The 26,524-nt window shown below is 60.1% G+C and overlaps 1 protein-coding gene across 1 annotated transcript; it reads right to left on the bottom strand.

The window, feature by feature from the left end:
• Positions 1 to 98: 98 nt before the first annotated feature.
• Positions 99 to 26,262, bottom strand: MAPKAPK2 (MAPK activated protein kinase 2). The gene is made up of 11 exons (XM_035347389.1): positions 26,179 to 26,262; positions 25,013 to 25,402; positions 4,664 to 4,803; positions 2,868 to 2,932; positions 2,330 to 2,409; positions 2,096 to 2,222; positions 1,605 to 1,680; positions 1,385 to 1,509; positions 1,174 to 1,259; positions 987 to 1,067; positions 99 to 596 (listed from the first exon to the last, which is right to left on the bottom strand). Exons 1-11 carry the CDS (start codon positions 26,260 to 26,262, stop codon positions 453 to 455), a joined length of 1,398 nt encoding a protein of 465 aa, XP_035203280.1. The 3' UTR covers positions 99 to 452.
• Positions 26,263 to 26,524: the final 262 nt, after the last annotated feature.

Raw genomic sequence — 26,524 nt, 5'->3', positions numbered from 1 at the left:
TCCCCCTGCCCGAAGCCTGCCTCTAGCCAGCGCTCCCGGGGCCACGCTGCCTGGGTTTCAGCTCTACAGTAGTTTTTAAAAAATACGTATACGTTATATACCCTACAAAGGTCACCACAGGAATTTCCATGTCTTTGGAAGGAAGGAAAACAAAACAAAACAAAAACCAAAAAGCCGAAATGTTTCACAAAAGAAGAAAATAAAATCCAATTATCGGTGTCATCCACCTACAGGACAGAACCCCCCGGCCGACGCGCGTGGATCTGACGGGGATATCGCGTCGCCTGCTCCAGAAAGGTCAGAAACACAGGTGAGTAGCTAAAAATAACTAGTCTGGTATAAATGTCTGAATTCCATGCGCTTGATAGAACAGTCTGTCTCTTTGTGTCTTTTTCTTAAAAAATATATATATATAGTTATTGCTTTCTCGAGGGCCGCCGGTGCTCGTGCCCTCAGTGGGGGAGCGCCGTGGGCTCCGCAGGGTTGGCTTTCTTTCGCCTCTTCATGAGCAAAGGGTTAGAGGAATCCTCAATTTTCTTGATCTTGATTTGTTCGTAGTCCACTCGCATGGTGGCCAGCGCGCTCGTCATCTCCTCCTGAGGGGAGGGGGTACAGCACAGCACTCGTCAGCACCACCACGGGGCGGCAGGGACCCCCCCGGGGCAGGGACCTCCCCAAGGACAGGGACTCCCCCAGGGCAGGACCCCCCCCACCCTCCTCCCTTGGTCCCGCTGCTCACGAGCAAGTTGTGGGATGGGACTGGCAGACCCCCAGGAAATTTTTCCAGCCTCCCCCCCATCCACAGGACAGCACAGGGAGCTCAGTGTGCCCCCTGGGAACCATTTGCTTTCCAATTTTACACCAAATTGCAATTCCAGCACAAATCAGCCCAACTTGAGACCCTCCCAGTGCGAGGGGGAGGCAGAACCAGGCGGCACGCGGAGCACAGAGCGTGGTGGGCCCAAATCAGCAGGCCAGGGCCTTACCTTCACGTCCTCCCACAGATCCTTCTCCTCCTTCAGCACGCGGCTGGTGTGCAGCGGCGTCTGTGGCACCTGCATGGATTGCTGTGGGGGGAGCGGGGCAGCATCAGCCAGGAGCCAGGGCTGCCCCCGCCCTGTCCCTGTCCCCATCCCCATCCCCATCCCGCTGTCCCGACAGCCTCACACTCACCATGATCCAGGGGTGGTTCATGAACTCCGTTATCGTCATGCGCTGGGTCGGGTCCGTCTTCAGCAGGTTGCGGATCAGCTGCTTCACTACAAGAGGGGGCACGGGGAGGCGTGTGAACAGGGCCCAGGCAGCTCCCCCCAACCCCAAAACGCCCGCGTGTGTTCCCCCAGCAGACCCCAGCCCAGTTCAACGCCCCCACAACCACCTTTACCTTCCTCTGACACTTCGGACCACTCGGGGTTAGGAAACTCGTACTGGCCCATGCGGATCCGCTTCTTCATGCCGGGGGAGATGGCGAGGCCGTGGTTGGAGTAGAAGGGGGGGTACCCACACAGCCTGCACGGAGTGGGGGGCAGAATCAGTGCGTGGTGCCCGGGCTCTGGGGGAGCCCCCCGGTACCCGCTGGGATGGAGAGGGACCGGGTGACTTACAGGATGTACATGATGACACCGAGGGACCACATGTCACAGGATTTGTCGTACTTCTCCGGGCCCAGCACCTCGGGGGCTGGTGAAAGAAAGAGGCAGACACACGGTGTAAGGGTGCTGGGGGGGCAAACAAAGCCCCTTGGGGCATGGGGGCTCCAGCATAAGGCACTGGGGTGGTGCAACCTTGCAGCACAGGGGATGCTACGGCGTGGGCATGGCCACTTTGCCCACACAGCGCTGAGCCTGGTGCTGTGCACATGGCTCAACCCACACGCATGGGCAAAGCTTCGTCCTCTGAAGCAGCAAACACTGCACCAAGAGCAGCACAAAGCACCCAGCAAGGAGCCATCCCAAACACCGCTCTGTGATCAGGTCACGGCAGGCACAAAGCCGAGGGGCTGCACCGCAGGGGTGCAAGCGTGGCCCCCTCCAAGCCTCCCCCCTTGGCTGTGACCCTCCCCAGCCCTGCAGACCTGGGAGCGCTCGGGGCTTACCCACGTAGTACGGCGTGTAGCACGGCGTGGCCAAGGAGTTGTGCGTGGTGGTTTCTTTAGCAAAGCCAAAGTCAGTGAGCTTTAACACAGCATTGGGCCTTTTGGAGGTGTACAAGAGGTTTTCCGGCTGTGGAAAGACAAGGGACAGGAGGTGAGCGGCAGGGCTGGCAGCAGCCCCGGCAGCACTGCGGCCAGGCAGGGCTCAGCACCGCGGGTGAGTGCGCAGCGTGGTACCTTCACGTCCCGGTGCGCGATGTTGATCGAGTGCAGGTACTGGATGGCTTCCCCAATGCTCTTCATTATCTCTGAAGCCTCTGAAGCAGCAAGGAAGCCATTGAAAGTGAGTTACAACAAGCACTGCTCCCTGGCTACTCTACGGACCAGGAGCCAAAGAGCATGGCTGCAGCCTGAAGGGCTTCCTCTCCCCAAAACCTCCCTTCCCAAGCAGTGACCCCGCAGACGGTGGTTTCCCTATGAAAGCCATACCCCCAGAATTCACATTTTTGGAGCGCAGGGGAGTGTTTCTGTGCTTGCATGCAACGGATGCACAGGGGAAGCTGAGAAAACATTCCCAAGCTCTGCTCTTTACCGAGCAGAAAAAAATCAGGGCCGTGATCAAGGGCTGGGCGCTCACATCCAAATTCCTCACTGCCCAAACGCGACTGCTGCTAATTCCAAGGGCCACCAGGGAAATGGGCCGAACCAGAGACGCTCCCACAAACAGCAAGGAATTGCCCATGGACCGAGGCGCAGGGTGCCGCGGGCTCCGTACCCCGTTCTGTGAAGGCCTGGTCTCCCCGGTCCTGGATCCGGCTGAAGAGCTCCCCGCCATCCAGGCTGCAAGAGAAGCGGGTGGCGTTAGGTGGGCGCAGGCCCCCCAGCGCCTTCGCCAGCAGCCCTGCGAGATGCCCCAGCTCAAGCAGCACCAAAGCCTTTGACGCTCAGCCAAGTGCCACACAAGCTCAGCAGTAAATTTCTCTTTTCTCCATCCCTGCCCTTCATTCAGCACTTCTGGGCACTGAGCGCTTCAGAGCCTCCCTCTTCCAGAAATGAGAAGGGCAGAGGATTCACACATGCTGCAGAGACACGGGGTGCAAACGGACGTGGTCTCCGTGCCAAGCCACAAAAATGCATTTACAGTAAAGACGGCGAAATGCTCTGCCGTGGTGAGAGCACTCCCAGCCTGCTTGGCCTACTTTAGCTCACAAGGAGACCGAGCTCAGCAGTACGCAAACCCAAACCCCACGCCGTGCGAAGTGCTGAGCTCAGACGGCTGCACAGGTGAGGTGCCGGCGAGGGGCCACATGCCCTTTGCCCAGCAGACACCGGGCTGCTCGGGGACCTCCTAAATGCCCCAACGGCCAGGGCACAGCACAGGGCTCCACCACTGTGACCCGCATGGGACAGCTCACATCGGCTGGTAGGTGGGAGAGGTGGGGACCGGACCCCTTGCAGAACAACAGCTCGCAGGTAAGGTGCTGGAGAAGGGCTGTGGAAACCTCATCACAGCTCCCGCCCCCATCAAAGGCTCCTCAGGTGCCCTAGGGAAAGGCTCGACTCCAACAGAGATCAGGGATAAGAACAGGGATCGCTTCTCCATGAGAACGGGGATAACAGCATTTCCTGTCTCTGTCTTATCTAACTCGAGCAGAAACGGCTCCCGGCTTTCCCAGCACAGAGAGCATCTCAAGGGAGCGCCCTGGACATGGCTGGACAGCTGCGACATGGACAGCGCCGAGCCACCTGGGCCCTGTGCGGTCACGTTACGGCCCACGCGCTGCCTCCTGCGGGGCATTACGCCCACAACGCCCCTTGGACATCGGGGAGCCATCGCAGCCGGGCTGCACGGAGCTGTCGGTGCTCTGGGGACTCGTTTCCTATCGTTCAGCTGCTCCCTTCCCACGCAGGTAGATGCGCCCATCGCACGAGCTCATCCCGGCCGCAGCCGCCCGGTGTGGTTCTCAGGTGCCTCTCCCCACCCCTGCCGTGCTGCCCGCCCTGCCCGCTCGCCGCGCCGCTTGTCCCCTCGGCCCCCCCCAGGCAACCTGCCGGCTTGCCAGGGGAGAGGTTTTGGCAAGGAAGCTACATCAAATCACAGCTGCGGTTGGGATGTGGTTTCAATACTTTCCCCTTCATTCCTCCTCCTCCCCATGTTATATCAGACATCTACCCCAACCAGCCTCGCTCAGCAGCTGCTGCGCCAGGCGCTTCTGCTCGGCTGCTCGCTGCCCCGCAGACCGCACCGCGCCGCTGGGTGCCAGGAACCCAGCGACTACCCCGGCTCTCCATGGCCAAAGCCAGTTTGGTTATGACCCATCTGCTACCAGAACCCAGGCCTGAAGCCTCCCGAGCGCTGAGCAAGTTTTCAGAATGACTCAGAGCCAGCGCCGCTCCCACCCAGGGCGCGCAGCACCTTGGAAGTCCATCCTGCAAACATCACCAATGCTATGCCTCTCCTGGGCCCGGCGTCCCCATGGTGTCCCCAGTGCCCACGCCACAGGGCCGGGTTCCCCCTTCCCCATCACCCAAGCGCCACGGCGTGGGAGCCCACCAGCAGCCAGGACTCACCACTCCATGACGATGAGCAAACACTTCCTCCCCTGGTAGAGGTTCTCGTAGACGTCCATGATGCGGACGATGTGCGCGCACTGCGACGCCCTCCAGTGCAGCTCCACTTCCCTGCGGGCCTTGGGGCAATCCTGCAGCATCTGCGGGAGAAGCAAAACCCCCGTCAGCGCCCAGCCTGGCACCTGCTGGAGATCAGGGGACAGTGCCCCGCTGGTACAGTGCCCGGGTGGGGGGAACGCAGGGCTGCAGCCCGAGCGCAGATGCTGCCCGCAGGCTGCGGTGAGGCGCTCGGGCGCTCAGCGCAATGCCTCCATCCCCATCTAGCGGGAGCAGCGCGAAGCCACCCGCCCCGAGAGGCACCGGGGAGGGCGCCAGGGAGGGTGACAGGGCTCGCTCGGACCTGTTAACCCTCACCTGAACGCCCGAACCCCCTCTGGTGACCCTGGACGGAGGATGGAGCAAAAGCAGCAGTTGCAGGGGAGCCAGATGTCCCGGGGAGCGCTTTCACTTGCTCCTCCGTCCCAGCAGCAGTACCAAAGCGCTCCAGCAGAAGCCAGGCTTGTGCATCAGAAGGGGTTGAATCGGTCTCGCTCCCCAACGAACTCAGGGCTCCTCTCTACCCTTCTCCTCCCACGTCCTTACAGCAGCATAAGCTGCTTGTCCTCACTGCCTCACTTCGGAAGCTTATCTCAGCTGCCTGTTGCCTGTCTCCCACCCCAGAGGTCTGCAGCCAGTGCCCTGCCAGTGTGACACCAACCAGCGCGACTCCTCACTGCATTTATGAGAGCTTCTTCACGCCGTACCAGCAGCACTGCATCCCCACGTGCCACCCAACGGCCTCGCCCTGCCCTTCGCAGCCCCCAGGCAGCCACACTCTGCCCCACGGCCATGTGCTGGCACTGCCCTGCAGCCACTCACTGCCTATCGACTCCTGCCCCCAGGGCCACCATCTGCATCCAGCCACCACCACTGCCTTAAAACATCAGCCTCCTGCTCTGTGGGACAGGCGCATCGTCCTACTTGGGGTCCCCCACGCACGGGCACGACGCAGGAGCAGCTTCGGAGGCCAGCAGCAGCACAGCACGCAGGCCCGAGGAGGGGACCAAGCGAACAGCCAGATGTTCCCTAAATAGCAGGCTTTTCACCTAAGCAGCAGCAGCCCTTTAATGAGGCCCTTGCCCTTCCCCGAGACAGCTCACAGTTCCCAGGTGCAGGAAGGATTAGCTAGTCTGCCACAGACTATTAATTACCGTGTTTGTCAGGATAAACAACCAGCCTTAATTATTATACTCCTAAATATAGAGCAACAACAGTGTCTATCCTGAGTGCATTTCATCTTCCTTCCTGCCTCCAGCAGCTCTCAGGGCCGGGCTCGGAGGAGCACAACACCCGCTGCCCCCAGCCAGGACCAGGTCTGCAACCCCGGCTCGGCAGCGGCGGCTCCAGCACCAGAACAGGCTGGCCTTAAAAAAAAAAAAGAATAATGCCTTGTCTCCACAGCTCCCTCCAGAGCATCCCGGCTGGTAAAAAGGCTGCCCCCACACCCCTCCGACCAGCCGCAGTGTGTACAGGAGAGGTGACCGGCGGGGCAGATGGGAACACCCCATCCCCAGGGGGGGACGCACGCTACGGAGGGACGAGAAACAGCCCCAGGGCTGTGCATGGGCAGGAAACATCAGGTTTGGTCATTTTGCAGCATGCGACAGCCTAATCGTCCGCTCAGGACCTGGTGCTGCAACAAGACAGCCCAGGAGGCTGCCACCGGGGTGGCAGGACCCAAAATCACACCCAGGATCCCTCTCCAGGTGCACCGTGCTCTGCTAAAAGGGTTTATACCTGCTTTGGCCCCAAAAGACATGAGCTGCCCTCTTATAAATGAAACTCTCAGCGGCTGCGCCCACCTGTATCAATGTAAGCCCTGGCAGAGGAACAGCAACTTGCAATCCTGCCCACAACTGCCCTCGCCCTTCGCCACAGGGACAGGGACAACCCCGACACCCACCCGTCAGCCCTTACCCACGAGGGTTTTTGGTCGTGTCCCTTCCCGCATCCCTGGCTCTGCCACCACGGGGCTCCTGCCCCCAAACGCTGGGACTCGGCGGTGCCCCGGGGAGCAGAGGGAAGGGCGATGACGACTGCAGAAGGTGGAGGGGACGGCGCCAGCCCCAGCCCCCAGGACACCATCACCGCTCGCAGCAGCCCCTGGGCCGGCTTCAGAGCCGCTAAGCAAACAGGAAGCAGCGGAGCTATAAAAAGCAAAGCAAGGAGCGAGTCGTGAGAGAGGGCAGGAGGCACTCGGGGCACTCCTGGCCTCAGAAAGCTCCCCACAGCTCGGGGGCTGCAAGGCAGCTTTACACGCAGGAGAGGCGATGAGGGGAGCGCACAGCCTCTCCCTTCTCACCGAGCCACCCGTCTCCAGCACCGGGGGACCCCAGCCCACGAAATCCCACCTGGCACAGCCCAGGGCAGCTCCACACCTCTGCGTGATAGCTTGGTGCAGGCACAACAGCCTCTGGGGAAGGGGGTACAGGGCAGAGGGCTGGCAGCCCCTCCAAGCCCCGCCGGCCCAAGAAGAAGCCAGGCAGCAGGGCAGGGACAGGGCCTGGAGAAAAGCTTTGTTATTCACGGCTCTGCCCCAAAAAGCCTGGGTGGGGAGTCAGGAAGTTTAAAAGAAAAAGAAAAAAAAAGGAAAAAAAAAAAAAAAAGAAATTGTAATTACACGCAGGGAGAATTGAGCAGCAGGAAGCAGACAGTTAGCATAACTCTAAGCAGAACAAACAGGAGAGGTACAGACACATATATCCAATTTTCAGAGGTCACTCCGAGCGCTTTTAAAGGAGCTTAATTGTATTTCCAACGAGCTGGGAGGCAGCCGCCTCCATTACCTGTACCAGCACAGCCGTGACATTTGCTTTTGTACTCGGGCACCCACAGGCAAGTAAACAGCTGCCTGATAGCCTTCAGAACACCCCCCCGCACCTCAGCTCAGCAAACAGCCGGGCCTCCCTCCGATTTCCTGCTAGCTGTGGGATGGAGGAGATTAAGCCTCGTTAAGGGAATGAGCTGGGCTGTTTGGGAAATGTTCCCGGTGCCAGCCAGAGGCCGGCCCCTGCGAGGCTGCATCAGTGCCGCAGCGGGTCAGGAGGATGCAGAAGGGATGTGGCAATGCCCAAGCCATGGTAAAAGCATCCGGCAGGCGGGCAGGAGGGTGCTGGGCTGCCGGGAGCCCCAGGAGGCAAAGGAAGGATCCCATGGGACTGGGGCACTCGTGTTGCCCACGCACACAGACCCCGTGCTGCCACTGGGGCTTGCTCTGCCCGCAGCACTCCCACGTTCTGCTCCTGCTTCTCCTCGCTGCTCCTTCCAACCGCTGTGCCAGTGCTGGGCCACAGCAAAAGGGGCAGACCCTTGGGCAGAGGACAGATGTGACATTTCTTCTCTGCTCTTCCACCCATAGCTCATCTGCTTCTCTCTCTCCACCGCACCCCAGGTCCCTGCGTGGCTCCGAAGGCAGCACTGCTGCTCCCCAGCCAGCACCAGGGCATCCCCTGCTCCCCGAGCTCGGCCCCGTAGTGGAAGCAGAGCCCTCCTCCCGGCAGCTCGGTGGCATCGGCACGTAACGGGATCAGCACAGCGCCCTGCGAGCCTCAGCAGCACGGTCACGGCTATTCTGAGCGCCGCGTCCCCGCCTGCTCTGCGCCTGCCCCATGGCGCCCATCGGGTACAGCCAAACCCTTCCGAAACCCCTCCAGAACCAACAGCAAACGTCCAGCCACCCGGCCCCAGCACCACCTTTTTCAATTTCTGGTTAAAATACATCACCATGCAATCATGGAAGGCGGGGAAAGAGACAAAAAATGGTTTATCCCCATCACCCAGGGAGAACCCAAGCCCTGATGTCCCCAGTTGCTGCTCAGGGCTTTATCCGCTGCCCCCAGGCTGAATTAACACCATTTTAGTGCTGCAGAACAAAGATATTTTTCCACAGTCTCCTGCTTGCTCCGGTCACTTGTCCAACGTATTTGGGTGTGTTTGGTAACACTGCCCACGTCCCCAATTTAGCTCTGGCATCCAGGGCAGCCCATGGCCACAGCAATATTTATATTCCTTGGCTTGTGAGGAAGAGGCTGGGATCAGAAAAGCACCTTGTGTTTCCCTAGTGCCCAGAAAGGGTTAACTGCCCCCTCCCTCTCACCCACCCCAGCCCATGGCGGGGCCACCCGGGGCTTCAGAGCAGCTCCAGGAGCAGATTTGGCACGCCAAGCAGTGGGCGGCACGGCCGGGTCAGCACTGCCCAGGCTGGAGGGCGATGGCAGGGCAGGGGCAGCCCACCCGACACAGCCGGGTGCAGCTCAGCTGCCTCCATCTCTGCTGCCTCCTTCCACAGGGCGGCTCCTGCAGACCCAGCTCGATGACTTCAGGTGGGAAACCAACAGGAATTTGTGTTTTTACAGAGAGGCCCACGGACAGCTGGGAACATTGCTCAAAGACGAGGAAAAAAAGACTGAACACTGAGCAGGGGGATGCTCCAGCACCAGGCAGATAGTGACTGCCCTGGTACTGGATGTCTGCAGAGCACCGAGAGAAGCCGTGGGGAGGGACAGGGCTGACCCGCAGCAGCTCTGCCTCCGGGGGGCCGGGAGCAGCGTGGATGCAGCAGCACCGTGGGCACCGCGCGCCGTAACCGGATCCGGGTTACGAAAGCGTCCGCAGACAGAGGGCAAGGGCAGCGCTGCGGGGCTCAGCACCTCCACTGCCAGCCTCACGGGGAGCAACGAGCCAGGGCCCTGTTCTCTCTGTAACCACCGTGTTTTACAAAATGCCCTGGAGCAAAAGCAGGGCAGTGGCATGCGTTTATACAGGGTTGGATGTGCGTCAAATGCGGCTGCGTAGGGAAGAATTCGGTGTTTGCGCTTCTGAATTGTTCCCTAGCAAAATGCTACCTTATCCTCACGCTCCTCGCTCCCAAACCTCTCCAAACCCGCTGAAGCTCAGAGCAGCCGGCTGAGCCAATTTTTCTGCTCTGCAGCCCCTGAGATCCTGCTGGGCGCAGGCAGGTTTGCAGAGGAGCAGCAGCCCCGGCGCTCCGCAGACACCCTGACCTTTGAGCAACCACTTCCAGTTAGCAAGTAAAGGCCGGGGCCGCCAACCCAGGCACCCTTCGGACGGCGCAGGGCTGCAGGCCAAGATCTCAAAGGCTTTGGCTGAGCCACACGCAGGCAGGGAACACCTGGGCAGGCAGCAGCGTGCGGGAGCTGCGCTCTCTTGCATCACCCTACAGCTTCACAGCCCCCGGGGCTGGTACGGGTCTCCAAGGCAGGGCAGGGGACTCTTCGTCCATGGTCACAAAGCCCCTTCGTGCCCAGCCCCTCAGCCCCCAGCCTGTGTTTGCTGCCAGCAAAAGCTCTGCCCAGGCTGAGCCGGGGTAAGGGGCTTCCCTTTGCTATCGCAAGCTGCGGGAAGGTGGGTGGGAGCCAGGAAGGAAGGAAGGAAGAGAGCAGAGCAAACACGGGAGCTGGAGCCGCACACACATGCTCACGGTCCCTCGCCTGTGCGCGTCCTGATTCAGCCTCGCCGCCCCCTCGCACGATGCTTCGCCGTGACTCACGGCAGGATTCGCACGGGGAGCGTCCCCAGCACCCAGCCGGGGAGATGCTGAGCGCCTGCTGCAGGGTGGGACGGGCGAGGAGCCGAGCTGCCCCTTCCGCAGAGCCCGACGTCGTGGGACCAGGCTGCAGCACAGACCTGCAAGTTGTCACCCGCCCACGTTATCAGAAGGAAAGCAGAGCAGCGGCTGTCCTGGCCAGGCAGCAGCGAGACGAGGAGCATTTTTCCCTAATAAAGCAAAATGGTTTCTCTTCAAACGATTTGCTTCTTCCAATCTTTTCAAGTGAACCAGTTGCCAACTGGCACCAGTTGCGTGACACGTTCACAGAGCTGGTGCCGGACACTTTGAACGTGCTGTGCCAGGACCAGGATAACCAACAGACCGCGTCCCCTGTTTCTTTTCTCTGCTGTTAGTACCAGAGCATTTGGGAGCCCCCAGGGGACCGCCCCACACAGCCAAGCCTCCCAGGGAGACCCCAGCCCCAACGCTGCTGGGACAGAGCGAGCAGGAGGGAGCCCGGCTTCCCCTCGTGCTGCCTGGTCTTGAGCTCCGGAAGAGAAATCAAACTGCAAGCCCCAGGCCCGTAAGAGGAATGAAGTTACACAATTTAGGAACATTCATCGTTCAGTTACAGCGCTGCAATGACAAAACATGCGGCTCAGGAAACCTCCCCCACATCACCCACATCATCGGGGCTCTCACACGGACCCTTACGTTACACTTACGTCCCCTCTATGGGCAGCACCCAGGGGTGAGCAGACCTCCCTGTGGGCTGCCCGTGCACGGAGCAGCAGACGAGAGCCTTCGGCCCCCAGACCTCGTCCTCCCGTTGGTTTGTGCCACGGTGACGTGTCCAGAGGAGCAGCCGCACGACCCTGGGGAGGCAACGTGCTGCCCGCAGCACATCGCAGCCTGCCACGCCGCGGGGCTGCCTCCCTGCTCAGCTTCATTCAGGGCACAAGGATTGTAAGGAAAGACAGTAACAGCCACCAGCTCCATGTGTGCAGCGTGTTAGGGGCTTCATCCCCCCACTGCCTCGAACCAGAGGTCATCCTCGATACCCATTTGTCTCCAGGAGGATGGAAAGCTTGGAAAAAGCATCCCAGGGAGAGAATTATTCAGATTACTTTCCCCCAAAGCACCTCTTACAGACAGCAACTCAAAACAGGCAAAGCCCCCAAGCCCGTGAGCTGTGTGGCAATTTCACAAGCGAGCAGAGGACGGAGGGCTGGCGAGGGAAGCGACACAAGCATTGCACGATGCTTTCACAAGGAGACCTGCAACACCGGGGCCAGCAGAGCCCCAGCACGAAGGAGCCTCGCGCACCCGTGAGCATTGCACCATTCCCTGCAAGCTCCCACTGCGGGGGGGTGCTGGGGACCCCCACCCACCGCCCACCCCCCTCAGCCCAGGGCATCTGCTGAGCATTTTCTCGCCCACGACAGATGTGGCAGCTATTCAGGCTTTTCAGGCAGCAACAAAAGCCTTGCGGGGCGCACAAAGGCGAGGAGCAGAAGAGAGGCTGGGGCTTAAACAGGAGCCACCTGCCGGGGGCCCGCGTCCCCCCCTCCCCGTGCCGCCGGGGCACCCCCCTCTGCTACAGCACTGCACCAAAACCACTGCACCTTCCACCACGAGAGGTGCCCGAGGACACTGCCCCAACACCGAGGGAAGTGCCACCAGCGCAGCGGGGACATCGGGGACGAGGGCGTAAGGAGGGGGCTGCGGAGCTCGTGGAAGAGTCAGAGCAGGTAAACGGCATCTGGGCGGCAGCACGAAGTGTCCCCGCTGACTCACCGCCTCGTAGCGACGGCACACCGACAGCAGGCTGCCGAGAGTGCTTAATGAAGATAAATAAACAGTCTCTGCTTCGTGTATCTGAGAAAAAACAGCACCGGGGGATCATTCGGTTCCTGGGTTTTGTTTTGGGATCGTCCTCTTCTCACCACCGCACGTCAAAGAAACGTGGAGTTGGGGTGAATTGGGGTGACTCCCCCGCTGCTCCTCTCTCCAGCGGGGTTTGTGTTGCATGGTCAGATCCCAGCACAGGCCCTCAGCAATCATTACCGAGACCCTCGGTGTCCTGTCACGCAGGAGGGTGTCCTGGGGTGTTTCAGGAGATTCGTTAACCACACTGGTGCCAACAGGGCATCAGGATGGGTGCCTGCACCAGCAGATTCCCCCAGTGTGACCTGGGATCGACTGAGAAAAGCCCTGGTCCTGCCCTGCACCCCAGGCTCAGCACCCAAAGTGCCCCTCAGCAGACACAGGTGCCACAATGGGCACTGCGGTCACACTCCCCTGGGATGAGGATAAATCACTCCGCAGGGACAAGGAGAACAGAGGTGATAAATCACCCCCCGGGTGGGCAGAGCACATCAGCACTGCTGGCCCCAGCACTCCCAAGCCAGGACGTGTTCCAGCAACGCAGCTCGGACTGATGCTTGAGCAGGGGGTGAATGGGGGGTGTCACGGCCACAGCGCCCCAAACCCAGCCTGTCACTTCCTACATGTGCTGAGATGTCACCTCCCACCAGCAGTGACAGTGACACCAGATGAGGTCTGAGTGGGGATGGGACCGGCTGGCTTGGGAGCAAGGCAGAGATCACCAGCACCGCCACCAGCACCGCCACCAGCACCGCCACCAGCACCTCGGGCCCTTTTATCTGCACTACAGAAAGTGAAAGGAAAATGAGAAGTCAAGGGAGGGGCGAACATCTTCACACGAGCTACGCCCCGCTGAGGCCAGGGGTTCATGCACGAACGCTTTTTTGCCATCTCCTTGCAAAGCCTTTGTGGCCACCCCGGCCCTCCCTTCAGACCCCCCCCCCCCAAGTCCTGCACCTAATTAGGTTTCCTATCAGAGCCGCTGCGCTGGTGAATGGAAAAGTGCGTGTATGTGCTTTGAGATAGGAAGAGGCTGATATTTATGGGTGTGTTTGATACAGAAGTGAGCACTAACGTAAACCATTAACTCAGCTCTGACCTACGTACTTTGCACTTCCCTCCCAAAGGTGCGTGCACAGCTTGGAAGCCTCCTGCTGCAACCCCACTGCAGCACCCTCACGCCTCTGTGGCAGCGCAGGGTGCCAGCTCTGGGCTCTGTGTACGTAGGGTCCCCTCCTGGAGGACACACAGACAGGCTCAGCCCCACGGGGCCACCTGTGGCCGGCTGTGCAGCCACCAGGCACTTGGAGCATCCTTTTGGGTCCCTGGCTCCAGCAGCCCCAAAGCCACGTTCTGCCTGTCTGCACAGCGAGGCCCAGATGAGCCCACCAAATCCGTTTTTGGGGAGCCCCTTTCTCCCAGCCAGGCTGAAGATGCAGCAGCTCCCGAAGCTCCTCTCGCCACCCAGGACATCACCAAGGTTTTATTTACGTGCCCTTGAAGCCCAGTGACGCACACACGGCACGTTTTGCATCACTCTGTCCTTTTCTCGGTGGTTTGTTTAGAAGCGTTTCAACCCCTCGGCGGGCTCTGTCAACACCCGGGCTCACAAACACCTTCCAAAGTCAAGCCCAGGGACACGCACCCCAGTCGCAGCACCCCAGATCACCCCGGAGGAGACGAATCCCCCAGCACAGACTACCCCATAACCAAAAACGATGCTCGCATCCGACCAGCACCGCTGCGGATGTGGGGCTGCCCCGTGCTGGCTGGGAGGTGTTATGCCCCCGGTCCCCACGTGGCCTGGATGCAGCCCTGCAAAGCGTAACCAGCTCCTGCATTAAGCGGCCGCTGCTCCTATTGAAAGGAGGTTTTGTGCCGTGCAGGGGGAAGGTCGGAACAAGAGCAACACGGGGATTTCATAACACGCCTTTGTCTGCGCAAGCAGGGGCCCCGCGGCTGCCTCCCTCCCCACACACACTCCCACCCCCAGCCGCCATGGCCACCCTCCTCCAGCCTTTGTCCCTCCACCCCACACACGGAGGAATGACCCTAAAATCTCCTCCAGCTTCCCCAGAGCTGCCAGCCCCGATGCAGCCCCTGCCCCAGGTCCCTGGGGATGCACAAATCCCCTTTGGGGCAGGAGCGGAGCTGGTGTAGCTGACCTGCAGCAGGCACGTAACGAGGGCGCTAATGAAGGGGCAGGGGAGAGGGGAGGCTCACAGAGCTGTGTCGCCCATCTCCTTCCTTCATCTCACCCAACAGCATGCTGACCCCGACCTGGGGCTCTCGCTGCAAGAGGCTGCCCTGCGCCTCCTCTTCCTCCTCCTCTTCCTCCTCCTCCTGCTGCTGCTACAGGGGTGTCCTGCACCTCCAGCACCCAGCGAGGCCTGCAGAGGAGCTCGTATGAACCCCCCTGCTTGGGATGAACCTAATCAGGCTAAAAACCAGAAGCTTTTAGCTCCAGGTCCCAAGCTCCCCATGGGCACCTTCCCCCTGAGCACCAGGACAAGAAGCATTTCAGGGCCGACCCCGGTGCAGTGCAGGATGCTGAGCAGGCGGCCAGGCGAGCAGCGGCCCAGCCCTCCCTGTGGGCCTCTGCCACCCTTCCACATGGCCTCAGAGCAACAGGAACCGAAAAGGGCTGTGGGGCCCTCCCAGCAGCGGAGGAGGACGTGAGCCTCCTGCCACACACCAGGGGGCCCCGGGGAGGCCGCCCCAGCACCCTGGCACTCAGCACCCTCAGCTTCGTGCTCCCCCCAGCACGCCGCGGCTCAGCCCCTCTGCGCCAGGCATCCGAGACAATTCCAGCTGAGGGGAAAACACAGTTAGGCTTCTATTTTAAAAAGCCCTTTTTGCATCCTGCTGGCACCTCATTAAAGCACTCAGGACACAGCTGCTATTATTAGCTCTCCCCGGCCTCTCTCGGTAACGCCAGCAGCGGCCCCATGCTGGGCACGGGGAGCGGGCAGGAGGGAGGGAAGGGCTGAGGGAGGGAGGTCCGGCAGGGCCATGACGGAGCCCAGACCAGCATCCCGGTCAGCTCCGTAACCTCGAAATACGTCATCCAGCAAGCATGCATAATTCATCACCCAGTGCCCGGGTGCACGTGCCTCCACAAACACCATCAGAGGAAAAACCTCCCCTCTCTCCAGGACCGAGAGGGACCCGCTGGGCTCAGTCTCCATGGGCTGTTCCCACTAAGAGGTCCGGCACTGGAAACACCACAGAGCAAGGCGTCGATAGCAGAGGTTTTGTCCGCTTGCACCTTATAAACACACAGTGAAAACACGCTCTGGGAGGACTTGCTGATCCTTCCACAGATGCCCAGTACCCCAAACATGTTTTGCCTGTTAGAGTAGCATGGGAAGGGAATAAAAGCATAAAGGCAGGAGCATTTAAACAAACAAGCAATCAAAAACCTACCACTGCATTTCTTGCTGCCTCCCCAGCATCTGGACTGCTCCTCGGGATTCCTCTCCTCAGCCAGCCCCGTATAAGCCCTTACACCCAGGACCCTCACGGACATGGGGCGAGGGGAAGCGGCTCCGGGGCTGGCCAGGGGCTCCTGGGTCCAGCTCTGTAGGAATTTGAGCTCCTTCAATCCCACTTATTGACGAAAAGGGCTCGGGGCCGGGGGGACGCTGGGTGCAGCCAAGCAGCAGACAGTCCTGCCTTTGTGCGGCACGGCTGCCCTCTGGCCCAAAGGCTCCGGCAGCCCTGATGTTTCTCCGAAGGCAAGCCCTGCAGCCTGTCAGGCACAGTGACACCAAGCAGTTTAGTTTTGGGAAACTGGGTCCCCTCCAAGCTGACTGCAATACCGTGGGATCTCCCTGTCCTGTGCAGGAGGAAAGCACCCAATGCTACCACGTCCCCCCTGCTCCTCCTTCCCAGGGTCACTCGCCTGGCTGCTTCAGCGCAGTCTTTGGATAGAAAGAAATACGAAAGGGATGCTTTGGAAAAAGGCACAGCTGCCTGCCCTGCAGAACAGAGCCCGTCTTTATGGCCAGAGCTGTGCAAAGCTGAATGAACTGGCTCCCATCAGTGAATCCTCATCTGATACTGGTGATGGAGATAAAGAGCATCTCTCTGACGTTGCTGGGGGGCTCCAGGGACACCAGAGCAAGGGTTCAGAGCAGGGAGGGACGGTTCCCCAGCCGCTGACCCCTGAGGGTGTGCGTGCACACACGGTGCGATAACAGCAAAGCTGTGCATACCACAGATTTTTGGCAGTGCTAGCTCCCTGAGAAGTCCCTTGGGTTACAAGTTTGACCTTAAGTGAAGGTGCCACGAATGGATTCAAAGAGAACCAGCACCAAGGCAGAGTACTGGAGAGGTGATGGGCTTTGTCTGGGCGTGCAGAGGAGAGGGGACAGGGGTCTGGCAGGGGACAGGGGTCTGGCAGCCCCACCAGGGGCATGGCATGCTGCTCCACAGCAGCTCCAGCCCGCAGGGAGGGAGCTGCTGCTCAGCCACGTGCAGAGACCACACTGTAATCAGCATGAAACCCCCGGCATGTTACTCACCCAGGCTTCAGCAGCCCAGGATTTGCATCCCTAACAACAGGCACCTCGGGCCAGGCTGGCCACCTCCCTTGCTGCACCCAGCTGGGAGCCGGGGCCACAGGAGCACCCAGGGCACCTCTGAGCCCCACGGAGCTGCACCGCTTCCCCGCCGGATTCCATTTCACGTCGTGGGTAGGGAGCTGCTCTTCACGTGAAGCTCGTCCTCACAGCAAGATGCTGGAAGCTTCCTCCCCAGCGTGAAATAAAGAGGGTGGGAGAAGAGACGAGGAGGGAGACGTTAGATGTCCTGCTCTGACACAGAACAAGCCACTGAGTCACCAAAGCCAAGCGGCGAGGTGTGGCAGCGCCCCCGGAGCAGGACGGCCCCGGAGCTTGGCCGTCACCCGCCTGTCGGGAGAGGGCTGCGTGTTTACGTGGTCAGACAGGAAAGCAGGGAGCGGTCCTGGGCTCTGAAGTCCTGTCCAAGACCCAGACTCAAAGCGAATTTCCCGTTGGTCCCAGAGCAGTTGCTCTCACTCACGTCCCTGGCACTGGGAAGGGGCTGCTCCTTGCGGGGACACCCGCTGAAGACAAAAGCAAGCCTCTTGCAAGCCCCTGGGTCAGCCAGGGTGAAGGCGTCCTCCCAGGGAATTCAGGCAGATGCCAGGCTGGGGGCTGCAATGCTCACGGGCTCCCCGAAGCAGCTTTCCCACTGGCAAGGCCCCACGCACCCCACACACCGGGGTGGAAACCCACACCCAGCCTGTGGCATGGGACTCCCACCCAAAAACACCGGGTCCACAGCCCTGATGACTTCCAGGAGATAACCCCGGTTTAAACTTCCTGGCAAGCCCACCCTTCCCAGGGAGAGGCAGCCAGCCACTGCGGCAGAGCGACTTATGCAACAGCAGCCCGTGTTTTCTTAGCAATCTGCCCAATGTAATGGGCAGCGGCGTTGCGAAACGGCTGGAGAGGAAAAGAGGGAGACACAGCAGAGCCTGGAGGGGAGCAAGAAGGCGGCAAGAGGCTGTTGCAGGCTAAGCTGAGCCCTGCAGCCTGGCTGTGTTGGGAAGCGGCAGCTCCGGGAGTCGCAGGGACGGGGCACTTGCACCCACAGCAGCACCAGCTGAGAGTGAGCACCATCCCCGCCTTTTTGCTAAGGCACGTGGATATCGGGTATGTTAAAACTGTCCTGAAGCATTCTTAAATGCCAAGATGGTAGACACAATGAGGCAGTCACAACTACCGAGAATAAAAACACCTCGCTGTTACCAGACCAGCCTCCCTTCCCTTTTATTTTTTCTTGAAGTGGCTGAGGATAACATGCATTCTTTCTGCTTTGCTTGCATGTGATTGCACATACCTTCCCGCAGCCCAGATAAGCCGAGACACCCGGGACGCCGTGCCCATTTCTGAGCAGCGCTGCTTGACACGGCTCCTGCCCGCACCTACTGGCTCGAGAAGCACCGAGCGCGGCTACTGTGGCCGCCGCAACGCGCTGCCAAATTTCCACAGCAGCCCCAGCTTTTGTTCCAGCCAGATTTCCCTGAAAACACACATTTGGCAGGGAGTCCGAGGAGCCTTTCAAGAGGCTATGCTAGCTCTGCGCCGCAGCTCAGGGCCAGACGACTGGCGAGGACCGCAGACAGAAGCGCTGCTCAGTTTTGCGAACACTCAGAGCAGAGGAGGTGCCCACCCGTGTCTGCCCTGTGGAAACCCCGAGATGAGGCTGCCTAAAAAGCACAGGAGGGCCTCAGCCCCATAGCGCAGAGCCTTGACCCGCTGTTTTGCAGCTTTTACCTCCAGGAGGCAATGCTCGGGCAGTGACAACCCGAGCCCAATGCACGCTCCTGTCCCAGGCCAGCAGAGCTGAGCAGGCTCGACCCAAGTGGAGCACCCCGCTGCAGCCTGGGACACACAAAGAGAGGCAGCAAAGATAATTAGGATGAAGCAGACAAGTCCATCCCTCCGCTGATCCCAAAGCTATATCCCAAACCGGGACATCTTACGGGAGCAGAACTGCAAAGTCCCCGCCTGGCTGGAAGCCCCTGTAACATTCAGATCTGAGCTTGTGTTTTGAACTTTATCTCTAGTTTAGGCTACAGCTCGCTGGACGGCCAGGCACACAATCACATGCAGCCCTGACGCCAACGGCTTAAATAATCTCATTACATATGACGGCAAACGCCGTGACAGTCACGGACCCCTTGAGCCAACTTGCTCACCTGCCCTCTCCGAGGGGAGCATTTATTCTGTCCCAGCAAAGCCCCATGCCGACAGAGGGCACTAATCCGTGGAAGATGCTGTCACCCTCCCCGGCAGTGCCAGGCTCAGGACTTTGCTGTGGCAAGGCTCCACGTGCTCAGAGGGGCTGCACCAGCACCCTGTCCTGTTCCCAGCCGCCTGGTGATGGGGACAATCCCGCCACCCTTCATGTTTTCACAGCTCACAGCATCTCAAGCAAAAACCATGTTCCAGGTCATCTCAGGGCAGGGGGGTTAGGAGCACTCAGACTCTTGGCCTTCGGTCCCTTCCTGAGGCCATGAAGCAATCAGCGAGTTAACGCAAGCATTAAACCTGTGGTCACCACAATCCTTCCCCAAACCGGTAAGATCTTAAAAGGCTGAAATCTTTGAAATGAATCGGCCGCTAGGCATAAAGGAACAGCGGCTTAAAAGGCTGTTTGAGGTCTCTGCATTCAGACTTGCTCCTGTGTGAGCACACATGGGCACAGGCACTTGCCCAGGGACCATCAGGGCATCGCCCCCTGCTCACAGCATCCACCCCTTCCCCGTCCTCAAACCTGCAGGCCAGGTGCTCTCTAAAACAGAGCATCACTTACTGCCCCACAGATCACCACGATGCTCAGTGGCCCCAGACTGTGCTGAAATCCCTGCCCATGGCAGCAGGGTTGGAGCAAGAAGGTCCCTTCCAACCCAAGCTGTTCTATAAAATGTCAGCCCCAACGCAGCCACCTGGGCTCACAGCTGGTTTATTAGGGAGAAATCAGGTAATGCTGTGTTCACCTGCGTGCAAGCGGGGCCAGTGGAGGGATCACTCTGGTCCTTATGGGTCTACACCCGAAACCAGCAGCCTGCAAGCTCCGCTGGCTCCTGAAGACCCTCTCCCCAACTCCTGCCTCACACCCACCCCCCCAACCCCCTTCCCACAACACAGAGAGGGGCTGAGCAGCCCAACCAGCCCCCGCATGGGGCAGGCGAGCTCGGGGGCTGTCGGGGAGGGGAGCCCCAAGCCAGAGGGGCCCCAAGGGGCAGCCCCGCAGCCTGCGGCAGCCGCCCCAGCCCGCCGCAGCCAGCCCCGGCGCGGCAGAGGGGAGGCAGCGCGTTATTCTTGGAAACCAGGAGGTGAGGTCATGCTGCCTGAATGCTGCTGCAACTTGAGGCCAGGCGTGCAGGGCCGCTGCGCCGCGAGAGGGGCCTGCCTGCCGCACCGCACCGGGAGGCGGCGCGGGGCCGCCACGGGGGTCCCCGGAGCCGGCAGGGGGACGGGGCTTCGGCATGCCGTGGGCTCCTTCCTCATGGTCCTTCGGCAGAGAGCGAGTCCCTGTGGCTCACATGGCGCAGGTACAAAGATGGGAGAGCGCAAGCCCCAGCGAAGGGATGGGGTTTAAAACACAACATCGGCTACTGCCCTCGTACTGCTGTGAGGGGCTTGTGAGGGCTCGGGCCATCACCGAGCACAGCCCAGGGTTGGCCTTGTGCCGCTGGGGTGGCCAAACGGCTGCTCCCCCCTAGCCATGGCTCCAGCCAGCCCTGTTCACCCTCTCCATAACACCAGCACGGCCCAGCAAAGCCCGTGCCCCCCGCACTTTGCAGCCCAAGCACAAACCCATCTGTTTCGGAGAAAAGTCAGGCTTCCTCGGTACAAATTTTCTTGGAGTTCACCCGTGCCGCCCATCTAGCCAACGCACAAGCAGGCCTGACTTTTCACGCGGCTTCAAGTTATTATTAATGCCGTGCCCCAAACGCACACAGAGCTCCACGATAGGCAGCACGTGCCCGGGGAGCCCCCAGCACCGCGGTGCTTTACAGCACCTGCGCTGGCCAAAGCTCACTGAGGGCCAGGCAGGAGCTCAGCACCAACAAGGAATTCATCATTTTACCTGGCGGTATCTGGCTATTAATCATACGCACGCCACGAAGCTCACGGGGGAGAGGGCAGGCACAGGCTCCCTGTAAACCCCCAAAGCCCTGCATCCCAGCATCTGCGAGCACAGGAAACACGGATCCTCCTCTGCAAGACCTGTGGCTGAAGGCATTCAATTACTAAGAGGAAGAGCCCTACCATTTCCTGAGCATGTGCCAGAGCACAAACCAGCCCCCAGCTCCCAGGCCGTTATCAGTTTATCTCCGTTGTAGATTTGACTGCTCGGAACATGTAATGTATTCGGAAGGGATTATGGCTGATCATAAATTGTTTAAACAAACTCAAAACCCAAGTCAGTAAACTCTTTTGGTCAATGAGATAATAAACCGCTGCCTTGGAAAAGCCCCAGTGATGTCACTATACTTTCCACAGCTTTTAAACTATGAGTTGCACAAAAATCCACAGTGAAGACATTTTTGGTTACATAAAATACATAGCAGAGCTCGAAAAAATCCCACCACTGACACAGAAGCAGACACACAGCGAGGTCTGTTTCCCATGAGCGTAAGCCCAGGATATTCGTACACTCGATCACTTAGGGGTTATTTTTCCAGCTGGCATGTCTGAGGGACAAAGCATTTGATCTCAAATGAAGCTGCAGGGAAACGGGGTGCTTTGCTTCTTCAAACACCCTTGTAGAAAACCCGACCCACGATGGAAGAGAGAGCACGAGGCCAGCAGCGACACAAACACTCATCCACGGCGCTGATAGCAGCTCCGATACTGCCTGCCCTACTTCCACGGCAGGCGGCCAAAAAGAACAATAAACCACAAAAGTACTGGGCTCTCCTTCCTCCTCCTCCATCAGAGGAACCATCGCTCACGTTATCTGATGAGACGGAGACCGAGTGAGACTGAGTGTTTCGCAAACACGCCCCAGAGCACCAAGGATGCTCCAAAATCCAGGCTGCAAGAGAGAGGGGACAGCTCTGCAGGAACTGAAGGGAGAGATGAACATTCCCTGCTCTGAGGTCTGGGTGAGGAGAGCCATTTGTTTGTTTTAAGGGAAAACGGCTCCATCAAGAGACACACAGGGCAGAGAAAAACTCATCACCTGCCGCCCCTGGGCCCCGTTCTCCAGTCTGCATTACCTGCCATTTGCTTGTGAAACGCCGAAGTCGTACAGCTCACCTTCAGCCCAACATCTCGCCTAAAGATTAGCTGAAAGTGGAATTTGCAGCACGCAACAGCCTCGCTCCCAGCCCCACCGTCGCAGCCAGCACCACATAATGCCCACAGCCTGACCACAACGAGCAACGCCAAGTCCAGTCAGCGGTGACCTACATACAGTAAGTTTTGCAGAGGTGACAAGCCTAGTAATAAATCACGCCAAGGAAGAAAGGGGTAAGAAACCACCCAGAGCTCGCGTTTCAGCTCCACTCATCACCAATCCACAGCCTTCGCCCTCCCACCCTGCTCCACACCCAGGAGCAAATAAACCACGGGGTCCCCACTGCGGGTGGCCGGGCAGCTCAGGGCTGAACGCGGGCAAGAAGGACCCGAGCCAGAAAAATCTGCGTTTAGAACCATCGGCTCCTGAGCGGACAATTCATGGACTCCATGCTCGAAGTGTTCCTTGATAGCAGGAAAAAATAAATAAATAAATAAATAAATAAATAAATAAATAAATAATGGGTGTAGGAAAACAATACAGATCTATAAGAAAAGGAATACCTCCTGGGTTTACCTGGGTACAGCGCAGCAAATAGAACTACCATCCGTTAACATGCACACAGCACTGCTTTATTTCATGGTGTGTCTCTGACATGGGCTATTGCACCAGAAAGAGGAGAAAATTGGCCATAACGTTTTCACCGCCGCCGGGACACAGCCTCTGAGCTCAAACTCTCCCAGAGCACTGAAAAGTGTTCATAAGCAAAGTGACCCTCAGCAAAATGCTAACTTATATGCGTCTCTCTGTTTGGGAGGGAGGTTTAGCAATATAATAGTTGCTTCTGCTCCAAGAGGAAGCACAACGTATCCAGAAGTCACCATTAATATTCAGGAGACACCCAATTGTTTCCTTCCCGTGGAGGACCGCATTAATGTACAAGATCTTGGAACAGAAAATGTAAAGAGAAAGTATTCCGAATGGAGAGGTTTGCTGCACTACCAAAGCAGGCAGCATGAAGAGATTTCAGCTCTGGCTCCTGGATAAGGGCCATGAGAATTCTTTTAAGCATCATCTGCAACATGACGACCCAATGCAATCACTTCTGGGTATCCTGCTTTAGGTCATCATTCCACACTGATGCAGCCCATGAGTAATTCCGATCCAAATTCCTCTCTGCAGGTCTCTAACAGAGATGTCATCCCGGCCGTGTAGCAGGGAGGGATGCCGTCAGCACACGCTGCATCCCAGGCAGTCCCCCCACCAGCCCTGGGCTCCGCAGTCCGGTCCTGTCTCTGGAGAGGGACAGCCACGGCTTGCAGCTCGTGCTCCCCAGGGCAAGAAGGGCACACGCAGCTTGCCCTGGATCCCAGGCTCCCAGCAGAGAGGTTTATAGGGGCTGGAAGGAATCACTTACAGTAGCAGCTGTGCTGCTCTTTGGAAAGCCAGAGACGCATCCAACAGCTCAGCTAAACTTTCCTCTCTCCGCCAGGGAAGTGCGAAGAGGCCGGGCAGGGGACAGAGGGGAGAAGACCAGCAACTTTCCAAAACAGAGATTCACCATCGGGCGCACCTCATCCTCCAAGAGCTGCACAACCATTCTGCACCGAACCATTAAATCCTATACCACAAGACGCCTTTCAGTAGGGCCAAGGACACAACACAACACCTAGCACTAAATCCCAACCCTGTCTGCTGGTAGCGGCAGGGCAACAGCGCGAACCTCCGGCCCCGACCATCCCGGCCCGGGTTTGGCCAGGAAGGAACCACTGGAGCTTGGTGTCCCCCATCCTCGTACCGCCGCTGCCATCCTTCCCCTTTCAGTGTTGCGAAAGGGAAGTGCTGGAATCCACGCTTTAAATAGTTGAGTCAACTGTAGAAGTGGTGAGGAGCGCGTCTGTCAAAACAGAAGAGGATTTCGCTAATTTCCATTCCGACGAGCTGACAATACATCTCATCCTGCAGCGTAACGGGGTGCGGCTAACGACAATCGCCTGCCTTTTGGGAAGAAACGTCAAACTTTTGTCGTCCGGCTGCACAAGGCCCCGCTGAGCCGCACGCGTTGAGCGCTGTCCCACAGCGACCCCGCGCACCCCGGCAGCGCCATTTGTACCTCCAGAGCCCACCTGCCCATTCCTTCCCGTTAGGGACCTCAGATGCCAACAGACAGGCAACTCTAAAAACAAAGGAGGTGAGGGTTACGCATCCACACGGTGATATTTTCAGCCTTCACGATTCTCGGGGTAACGGCGAGGTTTTAACAGCTAATGCGTGGGCGCCAGCCGCATCTCTGCTAGGGAACACGGCGCTCCCGTGGCACCGGCTGTTCGTGCCCGTGTCCCCCGGCGCTCCGTCAGCCTCCTCGAACTTGCCCACGTCCCTCTCCGGAAGGGAGCCGCGCTCCTCGCCTTCGCTCCAAACGCTCACCCGAAAAGCACAGAACACCGAGCGCCTGCCGGTGGCCCTCGGGTTGTGCTGCTCGGCTGAGCACCCTTGGAGCGGGAGCGGGTTGGGGACGATGGAGGAGCAGGGTAACACCAAACCATTCCCCTTCCAAAGTGGGGAACGGTCGCTGCTCCTTATTCTGAGCTGTTTCAGGGGACTCCATTCCCCATCCCAAGAGGAATGGGACCGAGAAGCCGGCGGACCCCCGGACCCCCACCCAGCCCCGTGGGTCAGCTCCGTGCTGGGAGCCCCGCACTGGGCGGTGTCACCGGGGGGCACCAGGGCGAGAACCCCCCCCCCCGGGGGGCAGCCTGCGGGCGGGGGGGCTTCTCCCTCGGCCTCGGGGCTGCCCGGGCAGCCGGGGCGGATGTTATTTCGCTGTGGGAAAGCCCTGAAGCTGCGCGCCGGGGCGCTTCGTGGCGAGCAGCCCGCAGCGGGGCGGGCGGAGCGAGGATTGAACCGAGCCGGGCCGGGCCGAGCCGAGCCGGGCGGCCCCGTGCCTCTGTGCGCCCCGACGGGGGGAGCCGGGGGGCAACGGGGATGGGGTGGGGGGGACCGATCCGGGGAGAGGGGAGGGAAGGAGAGGGGAGGGAAGGGAGAGGAGGGAAGAGGGGCCCGGCGCGCACCTTGAGGGCGAACTTCTCCCCGCTCTTCTTGCTGAAGATCTCCAAAACTTTCCCGTTGATGCCGAGCCCCAGCACTTGCGTGGTGACCTTGTAGTCGTCCGTGATGGCATTCTTCCGGATCTGCAGGCCTCCCTTCCCGGGGAACGGCGGCAGCGGCGGCGGGGGAGGCCCGTGGGGGGGGGGGGGGGGGGGGGGCCCCCCCGGCGGGGGGGGGGGCCCGGGCCTCCCCGGGGGGGGGCGGGGGGGGGAGAAGCGCCGCCGCCACCGCCCCCCGCCGGTGCGCCCCGGCCCCGAGCGCGGCGACGGGAAGAGGGAGCGCTCCGGTGCGGCCGCGGCTCCTCCTCCGCCTCCTCCTCCGCCTCCTCCTCCTCCTCCCGGCTCGGCACCGCTCTGATGTCAGCGCCTCGCCGCGGCCGGCCCCGGCCGTCGGGGAAGGGACGGGGCGGGGACGGGCAGCACCCGGCGGGGCGGGGGCACCGAGCGCCGCCCGGCCCCGCCGCCCCTCTCCTGGGCGCCCCCGAGGCGGGTCTGGGGGGAGTTGGCGCCAGGAGACCACCCCCGAGGGGCAGCGGGCACCGGGAGGGGGCCCCGACGCCGCCGCACCGAACCCCGCGGGCACCGGGAGCCCCCAGAGCCGCCCCCCCCCCCCCCCCCCCGGGCCCCGAGCCCCCCCCGGGGCGACGCCGCCCGCATCGCTTTGTCTGGGAGCGGCGAGAAACGAGGGGGGGGAACAAAGCGGCAGCACGAGGAGCGGCAGCGGAGGGGGGAAGCCCGACCTCAAAGGATAAAGCCCGTCCTGGGGGTAACCGGTTGAGCCCCAGCTCCGTGCTCAGCCCAGAACCCAGCAAAGACACGAGCAAGCCCCAGAAGAGGGCTGGGAGAGGAGGAATCCGTGCTGGGAGGCATGCAGTAGGCCCTGGAGCTGCCCCTCTGCAGCTGGGGCAAAACAGGAAATCAGAATTCTTCATTTCTGGTATAGAACGCACAGCCTGCGTGTCCCCGGTAACCCTGGGTTTATTAGTTCAGAACTCTGGGTTTTGGCACCCGTCCCTCTGTCCCCCAGCTGCCCCCAGAAGCAGGGGACGTGCCCTGCAGGAGGAACCAGGCCCAGGAGGCACGGCCCCAGTGCCCAGCCCCGAGCCCCAGGCTGGTCCCAGCCTCGCCACCAGCAGCAGCATGGAGCAGGCAGAGCCCCGGGAGCCCCCAGAAGGTTCTGCTGGAGGGTCCCGGCCAGAAGCGGCTGTCCCCATCCGCCCGTGCTGGTGTCAGCAGTTTCGCTGGTGTCACAAGGCCAGAAGGAGCCACGAACGCAGGACTTCCCTCTTCCACTCGCAGCTGGAAGAAGGCGACAGCAAAAGAGAAATGACCGAAGGGTCGGTGAACTTCAACGCCAGCCCCGTGGCACACAAAGCCCACAGCAGGTCCTCAGCAAGCAGCTGCCTCTCGAGGGAAGCCTTCCAGCTCTGGCTGAGGACCTGGGGCCCTGGCTGCGCTCAGAGCTGCCCTGCAAAA

This window comes from Oxyura jamaicensis, chromosome 26 (genome assembly GCF_011077185.1).
Source record: "Oxyura jamaicensis isolate SHBP4307 breed ruddy duck chromosome 26, BPBGC_Ojam_1.0, whole genome shotgun sequence".
Classification (NCBI taxonomy): domain Eukaryota; kingdom Metazoa; phylum Chordata; class Aves; order Anseriformes; family Anatidae; genus Oxyura; species Oxyura jamaicensis.
Note: the sequence above shows the minus strand (reverse complement) of the source record. Positions and strands in the feature narration are given on the sequence as shown.